The following is a 16,250-nucleotide window of genomic DNA, read 5'->3' as shown; positions in this document are numbered from 1 at the left end:
AGGAATATGAATTGAACAACCTGCGAAATGAATGACTGATTTGAAATTGATTTTAATTTATACGATTACATCTAAACGAATTAGCTTTGAACAAGACTAGTAAACTTATCTTACAGAGATTGTTACATATATATGCTGTAAAAAAGATTATTGTATATGTCGATCAATATATTTGATAAGATGATTACAGCTTATTGGAATGTCATCACTCCCTTAATGCATTTGGCAAGGTTTAAGGTAGATTAACTGTTAGTTGGCTTGAATTGTAAAATAGCCGTTCACAATGGGTCCAGTACTTTGTTTTAATCTGCAAATTTGAGACATAATGACAATTTATGATTATTGGTTTAATAAATGATAATTAAGCGATTTATTGCAGTATTAAAACTGGTTTTTTTTAATTTTAAATACAGAATGTTTGTTTCGTTCCATTCAATTTTCAACTTTGCGATATAAGGAGATATAACTCGTATAGTATTTTTTTAAAGAAATATTAAAGAAACTTCAATTTTTTACTTGTAGCTACAGTGAAGAAAACAAGTTATACAATTTTTACTTTATGTTTTTTTTAAAACAGCATAATATAAAACAAATCCTTACATGCTTACGTAATAGTAATAAAATCTACATTTTTGTAAATTACAGGAGAACTCTGTATGAGGAACTATAAAGTGATGTTCCACCTTAAAATATGATACATGTTTCTTTGAGGGAACATAGTAAACATATATAATGAAATATGAAGAAGACAATAAAGACCCTCCACATCCAAACACTTATCATATCATTGACCAAAGGTTAAACATCTTTCATGTAACTAATTGTTAACATTTTGTAATTACGATGGTCAAATGACCGTTATTATCCTGTAATTATGGCATTCTCGTGACGTTCATCGTTCAGTATAAAAACGTTTTTCAATGCAAAGGATCGAGTTGTAACATTCCAGGAAAATGGTAAGTTAAATGTTCTTCTTTTTATCTTTGTGGATCACAATGGCTAGGAACTAATAGCAACCGGAATTACTCTGTTTGTGTTTTGGAATTTTTCATTTGTTACCTGTCGAATTGGTTTAACCAGCCAACTTCAACGTTTACCCCCGATGGTTGCACAGAAAACATGCACAGAGGCGGTCCAAACGTGTTTTTTTCTTTCTCATATTGACGAACATAATTTGCAGTTGCAATAGTGTTAACTGAATCATTTCGGACATGTTGATTTTTTTCAGGATATGTATGGGGTAGACTACTACGTAACTCCATTTGAAAATAATTAAAAACATTCCAGTTGTCCGGATTATTACTGCATATTTATGATACATAATTACATAATTACTTCTGATGGTCGAAATATTTCAGTTGCCATTCCTCAGCCATTAAGAACAATTTGAGTTTATTTCAAGAAAAAGGAGATGTTAGATTTTGATTCATTATTATATATATGTCTTATCACATACTTATACATAATAGTCTCTTAGATAAAGGTTCAGTGACACAGTTAACCACCAAAATGAATTAACGAAAAATGCCCATCTAGAGGTCAACGCATGATCTTTAAATATAGAAACTAACAATTCCTTACTTCAAACTATAAATTGTCCTTTTAAATTAGTTTATTTAATAAATTGATAATTTATATTTGTTTTGATAAATTTTGAATAGTCACTGAGTAAACCGGATTTTCTTTTAACAAACCGAAAAATGTGTTGTGCAACTTTTCTTAAGTTTAATTTTGGGGGGTAATTGCTTGGTTTCATCGTATTGTTTATGTGCCTGTCCCAATCCAGGTGCCTGTTATTCAATGATTGTCGTTGGTTAATCTCTGTCATATTTCTTTTCGTAAATTGTATTGTATAAATTTGACTGTTAGTTTTATGTTTCAACAATTTCACGTTTTCCATGCCTGTGCCTTTTGTAACCGACTATACACAATGAAATTTTCTCATTGTTTAAGGTATGACCTATGATTAATCATATTTGTCTCATTGGCAATCATACAATCTTCCTATTTTTATATAAAACCCTGAATCACTGCATATTGATCCACCAGTGAATATTATTCTCTTCTTTTGATTTTCCTTCATCTATAAAAACTGTACTTGTACATTATCAACCTGTAATTACGTATAAATTTACCATGTACCAGAATAACTACCACCGTGCCTATAGTAATTATATTATAATTATATAAGACAATCATTCTGGTATTTCTTATAATATATAATATGTATGACGTATGCATACACACATGAAACAGAGAGAAAAATCTTTTGTGAGTCAGAAATTAACGAAAGTGCGCTGCCTTGTTACTCAATAGTATTATAAATATCTCTAGTGGTGATATGTTTCTAATAAACTTTCAGACTCTGCTACGGAATGTAAACTATTTAGCAATATAACGAATAAGTAACTTGTCTTATTAATAATGGGAGATACACGATATATTAATTTTAATAACGCCGGACCTGTAAGTATCATTATTTACTCCTTTTCGTATAAGTAAAAGTAATATCATAATCATACATGTTATCATGGTGCTATATTTGTTTTACATCAAGACATCGATGTTTATTTATTTTATCTTATACAACGGTAGTAATGGAGGCCAATTGTCTTCTGCTATATGTATTGATATCTATAGAATGTATTGAGATTTTATCTGATGCCAAGATCGATCTTTTGAATTGGCACTTGCATGTACTTTTAGAATGCACATGTATGTATTTATTTGTATAGATTAAGACACCTGGAAGTATGTCCGTGATTTTTATATCCTATTTACGTTATAGAACAACATGCTGATACCTTTTAAGCTCACCTGGCCCAAAGGGCCAAGTGAGCTTTTCTCGTCACTTTGCGCCCGTCGTCCGTCGTCGTCCGTCGTCCGTAAACTTTTACAAAAATCTTCTCCTCTGAAACTACTGCGCCAAATTTAACCAAACTTGGCCATAATCATCATTGGGGTATCTAGTTTCAAAATTGTGTCCGGTGACCCGCCAAAATAATCAAGATGGCCGCCATGGCTAAAAATAAAACATAAGGGTAAAATGTATATTTTGGCTTATAACTCTGAAACCAAAGCATTTAGAGCAAATCTGTCGGGGTTAAATTGTTTATTAGGTCAAGATCTATCTGCCCTGAAATTTTCAGATGAATCAGACAATTGGTTGTTGGGTTGCTGCCCCTGAATTGGTAATTTTAAGGAAATTTTGTCCGTTTTCGGTTATTATCTTGAAAATTATTATAGATAGAGATAAACTTTAAACAGCAATTATGTTCAGCAAAGTAAGATCTACAAATAAGTCAAGTGATCAAAATGATCAGTTGACCCCTTAAGGAGTTATTGCCCTTAATAGTAATTTTTTACCAATTTTTCATAAATTTTTGTTATCTTTTACAAAAATCTTCTCCTCTGAAACTACTGAACCAAATTTAACGAAACTTAGCCAAAAGAATAATTAGGGTATCTAGTTTAAAAACTGTGTGCGGTGACACAGCCAACCAACAAAGATGGCCGCAATAGCTAAAAATAGAACATAGGGGTAAAATGTAGATTTTGGCTTATAACTCTGAAACCAAAGCATTTAAAGCAAATCTAACTAGGGGTTAACTTGTTTATCTAGTAAATATCTATCTGCCCTGACATTTTCAGATGAATTGGACAACTGGTTGTTGGGTTGCTGCCCCCCAATGGGTAATTTTTAAAGAAATTTGGCCGTTTTTGATTATTATCTTGAATACTATTATAGATAGAGATAAATTGTAAACAGCAATAATGTTCAGCAAATTAAGATCTACAAATAAGTCAACATTACCAAAATGGTCAGTTGACCCCTTAAGGAGTTATTGCCCTTTATAGTCATTTTTTAACATTTTTCATTAATTTGGTAAATTTTGGTAAGTTTTTACAAAGTTTTTTCCTCTGTAACTAAAAGGCCAAGTTCATTACAGATAGAGAAAATTGTAAGTAACACAAATGATCAGTAAAGTGTGATCTACAAACACATCACCATCACCAAAACACAATTTTGTGATGAATCCATCTGTTTCATTTGTTTAATATGCACATAAACCAAGGTGAGCGACACAGGCTCTTAAGAGCCTCTAGTTTCTGTCAACATATTTTATCATATGATCAATTTATTTATTGATAATCAATAGCATTTCTAAAATTTATTATAAAAACTAATGTGACTGTATGGTCAAAATATGGATGATATATATCTGTGCATAGAGTGGATACTACTATATAAATGTTTCTCCTGTTGTATAGCACGCGTTTCCCTTCTAAAATCTGAGCGAAAAGAATCTAATTTTAAAATAATTGCTAAAGCAGTAATCTTAGCGTTAAATCAAAGGGCGTTTGATAAAAGTAAAATAAAAAAAGGTTCATGATCCCTAAGCCTCGGTCACACCTTACCGGATAGCTCGAACGGACGCCTAAAGCCTCGGTCACACCTTACCGGATAGCTCGAACGGACGCCTAAAGCCTCGGTCACACCTTACCGGATAGCTCGAACGGACGCCTAAAGCCTCGGTCACACCTTACCGGATAGCTCGAACGGACGCCTAACGGATAACTTTTTTTCAATCCGTTCATGTCCGTAAGACGTCCGTTCTTATCCGTTAGACGTCCGTTCTTATCCGTTAGACGTCCGTCCATATCCGTTGCATGTCCGTTAAGCGTACATTTATCCGTCGACGTCCGTTCTGTCCGGTGGAAAATTTTGAGCATGTTCAAAACTTTGAACGGACGTCCAACGGATTAAATGTCCGTTGAACGTCCGTTAGGCGTCCGTTTTGTACGGTACTCGTCCGTTTCGTTTCCGTTTTGTATCCGTTACGTGTCCGTTATACATCCGTTGGAGGTCTGGAAGATAAATTCACCAACGGACTTCTACCTGACGTTCAACGGATAAAACGGATGTTGAACGGATGAGAAACGGACTGCTACCGGACGTATAACGGATAAAACGGATGATGAACGGATCTGAAACGGATAACTTAATGCCAATTGAAAATTTCGCGTCAGAAATGCCAATTATTGGTATGTCAGATTTCTTAAGGTTCATGAATTCTTATTATTAATCGATCTTAGAGTATAATCACGTCTTCACGATCAAGCAGTTCTTATTCAGGCCAGACACTGCCCTTTGAGCGGAAGTTTGAAGAACAAACCAAAACCAGTTACACAAAAACATTTTGAATATTTATGCAATTTATATGTATCATTATTGTCGCCTTTAATTTTTCCGTATATCTTGTTCATCCGTTTTATCCGGTACGCTTCCGTTAGGTGTCCGTTTTATGCGTTACTCGTCCGTTGGATGTACGTTCGACATCCGTTCTGTCCGGTACGTGTCTGTTTCTCGTACGTTGCATATCCGGTGCGTGTCCGTTATGCATCCATTACACGTCCGTTTTATTCGGTCAGTACATCAACGGACTCCCAACGGATAAAAATTTTGTCACCGGACAACTTTTATTTTCATCCGTTAGGCGTCCGTTCGTGCTATCCAGTAAGGTGTGACCGAGGCTTAAGTAAAGTAATTATTCTATTCATTTTGTTAATTTTTCATGACTATCTTCTACTTTAGATTTTATTAACTATCTTGAAAAACGTAATGAAAAAAAAGCACCAGAAGGATCATCTAACATTTCAACGTCGAACCGAAAAAAATAGTATTAAAGGTATCAATAAACGTATCTTTTAAAAATAAAGAAAATACTGATTCCGACTATTCAAAAGTAAAATATAAAAAAATACCGAATCCCGAGGAAAAGTCTAAACGAAAAGTCCCTAATTAAATGGAAAAACAAAAGCTCATAGACAAACACATCAAACAAATGGATATCAACTGTCATATATTCCTGATTTGGTATAGGAATTTTCAAATGTATAAAAAAAAAGTGGATTAAACATGGTTTTGTAGCTAGTTAAACCTCTCACTTGTATGACAGTCGCATCAAATTCCATTTATCTCTAACTTGGCAGGAATTTAATTCTCCAGCCACACTTAAAAAAACTAATGTCGGGTGTGTAACTTTCATCCATATTTGATCGGTTTTCTCTGATAATGAAAACAAAATGGTAGAATAGTCATGAAAACAGACATTCCGTACTGCTACCGAATAGGGAAGTACTAAGACTCTTTCCAGGTATTGTTTGAATGTTGGAGAAGGTAGATAAAAGCATGAACATTGTAAATATGATGTTTTTATGAGTTTCTTTTTCGTTACTGTGTTGTTCAAAGAATTGATATATTTCATTTATGTATTTACCACATAATATTAATCTCTATTTTATTCTATTACAGTCTTCTGGGGTGGCAGTTTGTGATGACTGTGTAAAAGTATTTTTTGAAATAAAACGTGATCATAAATGGAATTATGTGATTTACAAAATAACAGACGATTTAAAAAATATTGTTGTAGAAGAAAGAGGAGGGACACGTGAGTATCACATACAATAGTAAAACGTTGTTTATTGGTTGGTCGCTGCTACTGTATATCATGTGTATTATATTACTTTCAACTTCAATAACCACAAAAAAAAGTTTAAGTTTGCTTTTCTTCTACGATTGCCCATACCGCTTCCGTTATTTATCTTCAGTTTTATGATGGAAAAAGCAAAATTAATTTAATTGAACTTTTCCATATTATAACAAGAGGAGTTTTCTTGAATGAAAGCCTTGATTTTTGGGGATGATTGGTTCCTATAAAATATAAATAAGATCACGTATTATAGATGTTATAGCCAAGAGTAATGACCCATGATATACTCTTAAGACATATTTTAGACTTTTTTTTTAATTCTTTATCATGTCTTTGAAAAAAATACATTTTTTTTAATGGGGATACATGGTTAATTTGGAAAAATAACACAGTCTGTTCAAACGGCTTTTGAAAGCCAAACTTTGAACAGCCATAAGAAAGTGACGAGTGATCGACAATGGATTTTAGTACTATCGCAATAGTATGAATGCACTCATGTAATGAAAAAATAATTGTCAATATTTCAGTTATTAAGATTCTGGTTGAGAAAACAAAAGTAGATGTAAAGGCAGAGTTTGTTTGAAGATTTATCTATTTTGCAGAACCGTTATCCGATTTATCTCTTTACTACAACGAAAATCAAGCAATCAAGCACTTGTCTGTAGTTTTGATTTATGTTATAGATCTGGATTTGTTATTATTATCAGTAATTATCGATAATTACCCTAACCGTGACCATCTGCTGGGGTTTGTTTTCAGAATGAGATAGGGTTTAATTTATTGATCGGTCAGTGATACGAAAAATAACAACGAAGAGAAATCATTAATTCATTTTCAAAGCATTCCGCCTCATCTTGAAGTTTTGGCAGACATAGCACACATTTTCGTAAATACACAATTGCGTCTGACAAATAATCGAAGTGTTAGTTATGGTTACTGGACATAAGCCAGGTGAAACATACTAGACATATTCTGTGACGCTATTTTTACATTATGCACATGGAGGTGCACAGTCATGTTATGTGTTGGAAATATTTCAACATTTTCATGTAAAGTAAAATAAACATTGGCATAGGCCTGTTAAATTTTTATTTTAAAATAGCAGATGACTATCGCTAATTCTAAACATGAAACATTAACTTATCATCGTTTTGCACTTAACTTTTCGGAAAAATTAAACCTTTAATGGGGAATGTTTTTGTTTCAACAGTTATAAAACCATTACGTACGGTAAAGGATTCTTTATGGGACAATTTGACAGTTCTTGTCCATTCGTGTTTGATGTGTATTGTCATTTGAATTTGCCATGTGGTTATGGACATTCCGATTAGATTTTCCTCTGAGTTCAGTATTTTTGTGATTTTACTTTTTAATGACGTTTCGAATTATAAAAAAACCAGAGAGATGTAAAAGAAAGAAGAAATAAAAAATAAGTCGTAACAAAGGCAACAGTACTGGTGTTCAAAGTCATAAAAATTAAAAAAAAAAAAAATTAAAAGTGAACTCCGAGAAAAATTCAAAAAGGAAATTCGTTAATCAAAAAGCAAAAATAAAAGCTCAAACACACCAAACGAATGGATAACAACTGTCATATTCCTGAATTGTGGTACAGACATTTTCTTATGTAGAAAATGGTGGATCAAACCTGATTTTAAAGCTAGCTAAACCTCTCATTTGTATGACAGTCGCAAAAATTCCATTATATTTTCAAGCATGTGTGAACAAAAAAACCCAAATCGATTTAGAGAAAACAAATCCGGGTTACAAACTATAACCGAGGGAAAGACATGAATTATCAGAGGAAAACAAAGTAATCATCGAAGTGAATACATTAAACACATGTACTAGTATTTAATATAGCTGTCGCTGCATTTAACTATTGTTTTCTGTAGAAAAGCAGTATTTGGCGTATTAACCGCAATCTATTATGAACTATACAGAATAATATTAAGATTCTATATATCCATTGTTGGAATAATAACAGCATTCAGTTTAATGTGAAGGTGGTATGCTATATATCCACAGTTTTTAACTTTTGGACAAATTACCAGCATGTATTAGAATCCAGTTTTGATAGTATTCTGACCGTTTGTCAGTCCGTCTGTCTATCCAATACCAGGTTAAAGATTCAATAAAGTTGTGACCACATTTTCTTTTTAGCATTATTTCTATACTTAAAAAAACCAGTTGAACGTCGTTGCATTAACCGATGTTTTATGCGCATAGCTATAACAAATCGATTGCAGCAAATTTTAACCGTGCTTCCTCTGTTTTTGAATAGTCTATTCTTGGTAACATAAAATGTGTATTGATTAGAGCTTCAACATGACCACTAGAGATAATGCTGTGCTCTGGCAACATGCAAGAATTCTCGGGTCGTTGCATTGAAGACCTGTTGGTGACCTTCTGCTGTTGTCTGCTCTATGGTCGGGTTGTGGTCTCTTGGACGCATTTCCCATTTCCATTCTCAATTTTATACAAAAAAACACCACATAATTAGAAAGTACCATATACAATAGGACAGCAAATGTTATTTTTAACCTTTTTTGTTTATTTCAGATAAAACATATCAAGATTTTGTAAACAAATTAAAAGAAGCTGAAAAGAAAGGGCAATGTCGATATGGATTGTTTGATGTCAAATTTTCATGTAATGATATTCATAGCGAAAAATTAGCATTCTTTATCTGGTGAGTTTTGGTATTGACAATATATACACAGTTAAATGCTAAAGAATGTTGCAGAACTTTTTTTAAAAATGTCTGCTTTTTATAGTAATTAAAGTTGACTCTTTCATGAATGTCTATTCCATTTTTACACACTTTCGATCATTTGCAGGTAAACATTGTGTTATTTTCTACACATACAATCACCATGTATATGAATATGTCACACCCTACAAGTTTGTCAGAATTCTGGTTAAACCCCATATTACTCACATTTTAAGCTTCTCTATCAACCCTGCCTTTTGTATATATATATCGAGTTTATTTACAACCACTGGGTCGATGCCACTGTTGGTGGAGCTTTTATTCCCCGAGGGTATCACCAGCCTAGTAGTCAGCACTTCTGTATTGACATGAATTATCATTGATATGTTCATAATTATATATGTTTACTGTTAACAAAACATTGACTTTTAGAAATATTAAGGCTTTTCTACCTCATGAATATTTTACATTAGCTGTATTTGGCTAAACTTTCAGAAATTCTCAATACTCTCTAACTTCGTACTTTATTTGGCATTTTAAACTGTTTTTTTTTAATCGATCGTCACTGATTTTTTGTAGACGAAATGCGCGTCTGATATTAATTCAAAATATTTATCCTGATATCGTCGATGAGTTTAGTACCATATTCAGCCTTTTTGCAATTTTATAATGGTCAATGTACTGTTACCACTTTCAGAATAGTCAATGTTTTTATTTATTAAAGTTACCATTAAGTACTGTTACCATTTTGGTCAAACTAAAAATACAAGTACATTTGAAAAACGATCAATATAATGTAAGACACTCCGGAATGGTATATCTGCTTTTCTTATTCTAAACTAGCCAAGGTAATATTGTAACTATACCAGAATGGTCAATGCTAGGTTGAAGAGATATGTATTCATTGAACTTACGTAAAAAGCAAAATGAAAATGATATTTGCCAACAGTACCTTTACATTTGATAAGACACACAGGTTGTTAGATATAGGAAGATGTGGTGTGAGTGCCAATGAGACAACTCTCCATCCAAATAAAAATTTATAAAAGTAAACCATTATAGGTCAGTGTACGGCCTTCAACACGGAGCCTTGTGTTTATTCACTTTATATAAGAAATATTTCTAAGCAATTTAAGGAATAATCATTTGTTGCTATGTTGGCTCAAATAACAATTTTAAGTCTTTCATTTCGCATTGTTCTTGAACAGGATTTTTATCTAAGAGTCAGATAAGATTTAAAGTATAACGTATAACAAAATCTATATATTTTGAGAAAAACATATTAAAAGACAAATATATACAAGACGACTTTAGAGGGTGAACCTACTTTAAGGGATGCACTTAGGTGAGGTTAGGTGAAAATTTATAAATTAAGAAGTTAAAATTGATACCATAAGCTGGTAGAGCATCAATTAAGGATAAAAATAAGCAAAAAATATTTATAGGTTATGGACCTCCTTTTCGAGATATTTGAGATTTAAAATATGGCGGGAAAAGGCTGACTCGGACTTTTACTTTATATTTGCATTGATATTATAAGGTCTCAAAACAAAAGAAGGAAAATTAAGAATCTTCTAAAATTTTGGTTGTTGATCTTTCATGAGCTATTAAGTCTTATATGAAAAAATAAATGGGTGTTATGAGGCAAAATATTTTACATTGTATTGTATGAAAAAACACCAAGGAGTCCGAACATTAGACACAAATTCCAAAATCTCACCTAAGTACATCCTTAAAGAATGAAACATACAACCAAGTAGATAAACTCACCATAGATACCAGAATTCACTACTGACCAACACAGTAATTAACATACCCAGGACTAACACCATCTGTTTTCTAGAAGCCTGTCAGTTATAGTCAAAGAACATCTTGCACAGTAACACGTACCTAAATTTATTTCATAATTTTGATGTGCATTTCACAATATTGAATTGTGGTGCCATTATTTTAACGTAACACCAACCTACGTTTCTTTTTATTATTATTTCAGGAATCCAGATACGGCTTCAATTAGACAAAAGATGATTTATAGCACTAGTGTTAAAGCTTTAAAACAGAGATTCAATGGTCTTCATATTGTTATCCAATGTAATGATGAGACTGACTTAGCTCTATCGCATGTTTTTGAAAAATGTTCTGCTAAATATGTCTAAACGATGCCAATCAGTTGTTTATCTATCATTTATTACTTCATAAACACAAAGAATGAAACATTCGGGAGTCGTAGATTTTCAGGAGGATACATGGTCGTGTTTAACAGATTGCAGCAAGAACCTACATGAGTATCCATTCATAAATCAGTTGTGCATTTATGAAATTGTGATACATTCTTTACACAAAATAACGAATGCTAAGAGTGCTATCGTCGTTACTATGTAACGACTTTGGACGGGTCAGCTTATGAAACAGAAGAACAAATTAATTAGAAACTAATTGTAGACATAATTCTCACATGGAAAGTGTTGTTGCGAGACATTGTTTAAATAGAATAAACAGTTAATGTGTTATTTGTATATTCCATCATTGTTTGAATGCCCACTTGTGTCTAACGGATTCAAACAAAATCTTCTCAATTACAAAAAACAACAACCGAAAAAAGCAATAAGCATCTGATCTAATTCTGCAATTACACGTTCAGCTATATTGAAGATGTCGTGTTACCAACAAACCCTATTTCAGTGATTCAAATTATGCAAGTGAACTAGACATGAATGGTACTAACACGAAAGTAGAAAGTTTGCTACTGATTTTGATATTTCTGACATTTAACAAAAATGGAAGACTTGAAATTAAGATATATTTATATAAACATTACGCAAAAGTATGTTAACATTATACGAGCTTCAATCACATGTCTGTACGCACACGAAAAAATTCTCCTGACAGTGTTTTGAGAAAGATCGACAGAAGTCGATAGTTTACAGGTTTCTACATTACAGAATGTAATTATAATTTGACACATAGCCACTAGACATTAAGCAAGAAAAAAAATCGTTCAGTGATCACAATAGTAATATTTTTTCGCGGTCATGATTCTTAAGTAGACATCAGAATAATAATTCAACAACTTTAGTATCCATTGGCGGTTCATGAGATTATATCAATTTTTGTTGGTTGGTACAATTTAAATGAATGACGAATTTAGAACATCAGTATACTAGTGTTGTCTATTTGTAATGTTTCTTTTTTAAGGTTGAAATGATTCGACAAAGCCTATTTAAGATAACTTTTTTCATTTACCCTTATAAATAAAACGTCAGAAACCGATATACCAGAGGTTCGACTTATTGTGGGAACTTTGTTAACATTGAATGTCATGTCCATAGGGATTGTATTCTTTTATTGTTATGGGATATTGTATTTTTTCCTTTTTCGGTTTAATTGTAACTGGGAAAAGTGTTTCATTTGGGTTACACAGCTCTAAACTACACCGATACATTGTGCATTTCTTATAGTTAGATTAATGGCTTGTATTGAACACTTCGTCAACATATTTCTATTGTATCATAATGCGTATGGCGTTATTGGATAATAACTTAAAATCATTTTTGTATGTAAAATTTCGGTTTTATGTACTCTTTATTTCCTTGGTAGAGGTTTGCAGCTTTTAATGAAGCTAGTGAAACATGAACTTAAAGCAAATTCATTTGAAGTTATGTTTTTGACTGTTATACTGTTATAATCCTGGTACTTTTGATAACTATTTACACCACTGGGTCGATGCCACTGCTGGTGGACGTTTCGTCACCGAGGGTATCACCAGCCCAGTAGTCAGCACTTCGGTGTTGACATGAATATCAATTATATGGTCTTTTTTTTATAAATTTTCTGTTTACAAAACTTTTGAATTTTTCGAAAAACTAAGGATTTTCTTACCCCAGGAGTAGATTACCTAAGCCGTATTTGGCACAACTTTTGGGAATTTTGGGTCCTCAATGCTTTTCAACTTTGTATTTGTTTGGCTTTTTAACTATTTTGATCTGAGCGTCACTGATGAGTCTTATGTAGACGAAACGCGCGTCTGGCGTATTAAATTATAATCCTGGTACTTTTGATAACTATTTACACCACTGGGTCGATGCCACTGCTGGTGGACGTTTCGTCACCGAGGGTATCACCAGCCCAGTAGTCAGCACTTCGGTGTTGACATGAATATCAATTATATGGTCTTTTTTTTAATAAATTTTCTGTTTACAAAACTTTTGAATTTTTCGAAAAACTAATGATTTTCTTACCCCAGGAGTAGATTACCTTAGCCGTATTTGGCACAACTTTTGGGAATTTTGGGTCCTCAATGCTTTTCAACTTTGTATTTGTTTGGCTTTTTAACTATTTTGATCTGAGCGTCACTGATGAGTCTTATGTAGACGAAACACGCGTCTGGCGTATTAAATTATAATCCTGGTACTTTTGATAACTCTATACGGACGACATGCTTTTGTTTAGAATATATGAATACATGTATCACAGAGACCTTAGATATATTCGATAAGTCGTAGTCAGCAACCCGGTCCTCCCTGTCTTGTTAAAACATTATACCATTCTACTTTTCATTAGACGGATGGATAATACGTTTCTGCGCAACGAAAAGCACCGTCAATAAGAAGGGTGTCCGTCATGGTGCAGGAGCTGATTCCCTTCCTTTACACATGGTTCATTCAAAATCTCATTCTCAATGTCATGTGAAAAAAAGTGAAATCACAAAAATACTGAACTCCGAGAAAATTTCAAAACGGAAAGTCCCTAGTCCAAGCATTTTGAGTCTTCTCATTAGTCTCAGAATGGTACTACTCAAGTTGGCTATGTAAGTCAAGCAAAACAACAACAAAAATTATAAAGTCAATTCTGTATTTTCAGTTTTGGTGATTATTTTCTCTGATAACGGTTAACATACAAACATTCCGAGAATGTTGGTAATAAGTGAGTGTGTAGTTATAACTAATCAATGTGTACATTGCACATTCCTCGTGCACCTTTATGACGCAGTATATTCTATTTTTAAAATTATACAAATGCTGAATGCATAAATCACACCAGGAAATATGTTAGACAAATCACTCTCTTAAAAACATATATTGCATATTTCTACAAATGATAAGATATAAAGGTCATTTGTTATCTTTAATATATTTTAAACTCGTAGCAAGAAGAAGATCCCACAGGCTTTAGGTTGTACATAAAAAAAAATTTCTTCTACAAAATTGTATCCAGTCGACTTTGTGCTTCAGCTACACTATGATGTGTCATCTCTTATATCAAAAAGTAAACACAAATACCGAACTCCGAGGAAAATTCAAAACGAAAAGTCCGTAATCGAATGACAAAATCAAAAGCTCAAATACATCAAACTAATTGACAACGACTGACATATTTCTGATTTGGTAAAGATATTTTCTAATGTAGAAAAATGGTGGTTTAATACCTCTCACGTGTATGACAGTCGCTTAAACTTTAGTTATATGAAAAATACTGTGTGAACAAAACAAACCGATATGCTATGCAAAAAATGACAAAAATAGGTGAACAACAGTAAAAATTGTGTTATAATCTTAATCAATGAAAAAAAAATATGAAGCGAAGAAATCACTAAGAGGCATAAGACACATAAGAAAAAATGAAAGACAAGAATACAAAATTTTACCATAGAACAATAACATGAATAACACAAAGACGGGATGTATAAGTACAGAGTGATGTCAAATGGATGTCGCAAAAACCGACTGAACAGTAAAAGTAATATTCATAAAAACAGAGAGAAGAATAATATAACGCGTTATTAAGATGAGAAAAAACAATAGTACCCAGAATCTAAGCATCAATACCATTGTGTATGACTTTCAAGATTTATACGGAATATTTATCAACAAGGTCTTGGTACCTTCCGTTTAACTTTTTTATAACCCCTGTTTATCAACTTTTTTTAATGCCTATATGTCACTATAGCACAAACCTTATATTAGAACTACTTCACGTTTACATATGTTCCAGGGTTCGCCCAAAAATAACTCTAACTTAATTCAGGAGAAATGCTATTAATGCGCATTCGACTCAAATGAAGATCGTGTTTCTAACTAAGTTCGGTTGGAAGCTTAGCTGCAATAGCGAATTGGGTATAAACCGTTAAACGTGATCTGCAAAGGAATATATGACGAGTTTCAATCCTACACAAAGAAGGAAGAGATATTTAATGTTAGCAAGAATTATACCAAAAATGCTATGATGGAATGTTTACCCTACAGAGAGCAATTTAAGTATGTAATATGCCAGCTATGCTGGCACTTATGGTAGAAGCATCGTTTTGGGACAAAGAACGATAACTCTTTCTAGACGACCCATCTGAAAAGTTTCGTCAATCTCGCTAAATCTCGTACGATTATTTTTTTTAATGGCGGCCGAATTTAACGTTTTAACGCGATCTTGAAAAAACGGGACAGATCGGAATAATTTCTATGTTAAATACGACATGAATTTTTATTTGTTTTCAAAAACAAGAATTCAGAAATGTTGGCTACTTGTGTAGCTTATTTGAATTTTATTGTACCACGGAAATTACCGAAGTTATGACAACAACATCTGACGCCATGTTTCGTCTGCTTCAACATTCCATTATCAGTGAGGTCAAAGCAAATGTCCTAAATAATCACAGGTACTTCATTCAAAAGTCACAAAATCATAATTAACGATAACATATTTAGCGTAAAAGTTCCGTCCAGCCATGGGAACAAAGAAAAAAATTCTACAAGCAATACATTTCGCATTTTTTTTTACAAATTGGCCATGCCGGGCAAACTCCGGTGCACTGGTTGACCATGACTCCTTATGTTCATCTGCCACATATCATTATTCCCCACACCAAGGAACAGTGATAATTATACAGTTGAATGTGATCACGGTTATTCATGTAGTCAATGGCGAATCCAGCATTTTTCATAAAAGGGGGGGGGGGGGTGACGGTGCGCTCCAGTCATGCTTCAGTTATTCCCTATATAATCATCATTTGTTTTCCCAAGAAAAGGGTCTCCCTCTGGATCCTATGGTAGCCC

The 16,250-nt window shown here is 33.0% G+C and overlaps 1 protein-coding gene across 1 annotated transcript; it reads left to right on the top strand.

Moving 5' to 3' along the window:
- Window positions 1-2,281: 2,281 nt before the first annotated feature.
- LOC139517126 (actophorin-like) lies at window positions 2,282-11,714 on the top strand. Its single transcript, XM_071307836.1, has 4 exons — window positions 2,282-2,466; window positions 6,317-6,452; window positions 9,054-9,183; window positions 11,198-11,714. Exons 1-4 carry the CDS (start codon window positions 2,425-2,427, stop codon window positions 11,358-11,360), a joined length of 471 nt encoding a protein of 156 aa, XP_071163937.1. The 5' UTR covers window positions 2,282-2,424; the 3' UTR covers window positions 11,361-11,714.
- The last annotated feature ends 4,536 nt before the right edge of the window (window positions 11,715-16,250 follow it).

The sequence above is a fragment of the Mytilus edulis genome, chromosome 3, assembly GCF_963676685.1.
Source record: "Mytilus edulis chromosome 3, xbMytEdul2.2, whole genome shotgun sequence".
NCBI classification, from domain to species: domain Eukaryota; kingdom Metazoa; phylum Mollusca; class Bivalvia; order Mytilida; family Mytilidae; genus Mytilus; species Mytilus edulis.
This window is presented reverse-complemented; position numbering and strand designations above follow the sequence as displayed.

Coding starts and splice junctions, on each gene's coding strand:
- LOC139517126 (XM_071307836.1), top strand. CDS start 2,425: ATGGGAGATACACGATATATTAATTTTAATAACGCCGGACCT. Junction 6,453..9,053: donor AGAAGAAAGAGGAGGGACAC/GTGAGTATCACA, acceptor TGTTTATTTCAG/ATAAAACATATCAAGATTTT. Junction 9,184..11,197: donor AAATTAGCATTCTTTATCTG/GTGAGTTTTGGT, acceptor TTATTATTTCAG/GAATCCAGATACGGCTTCAA.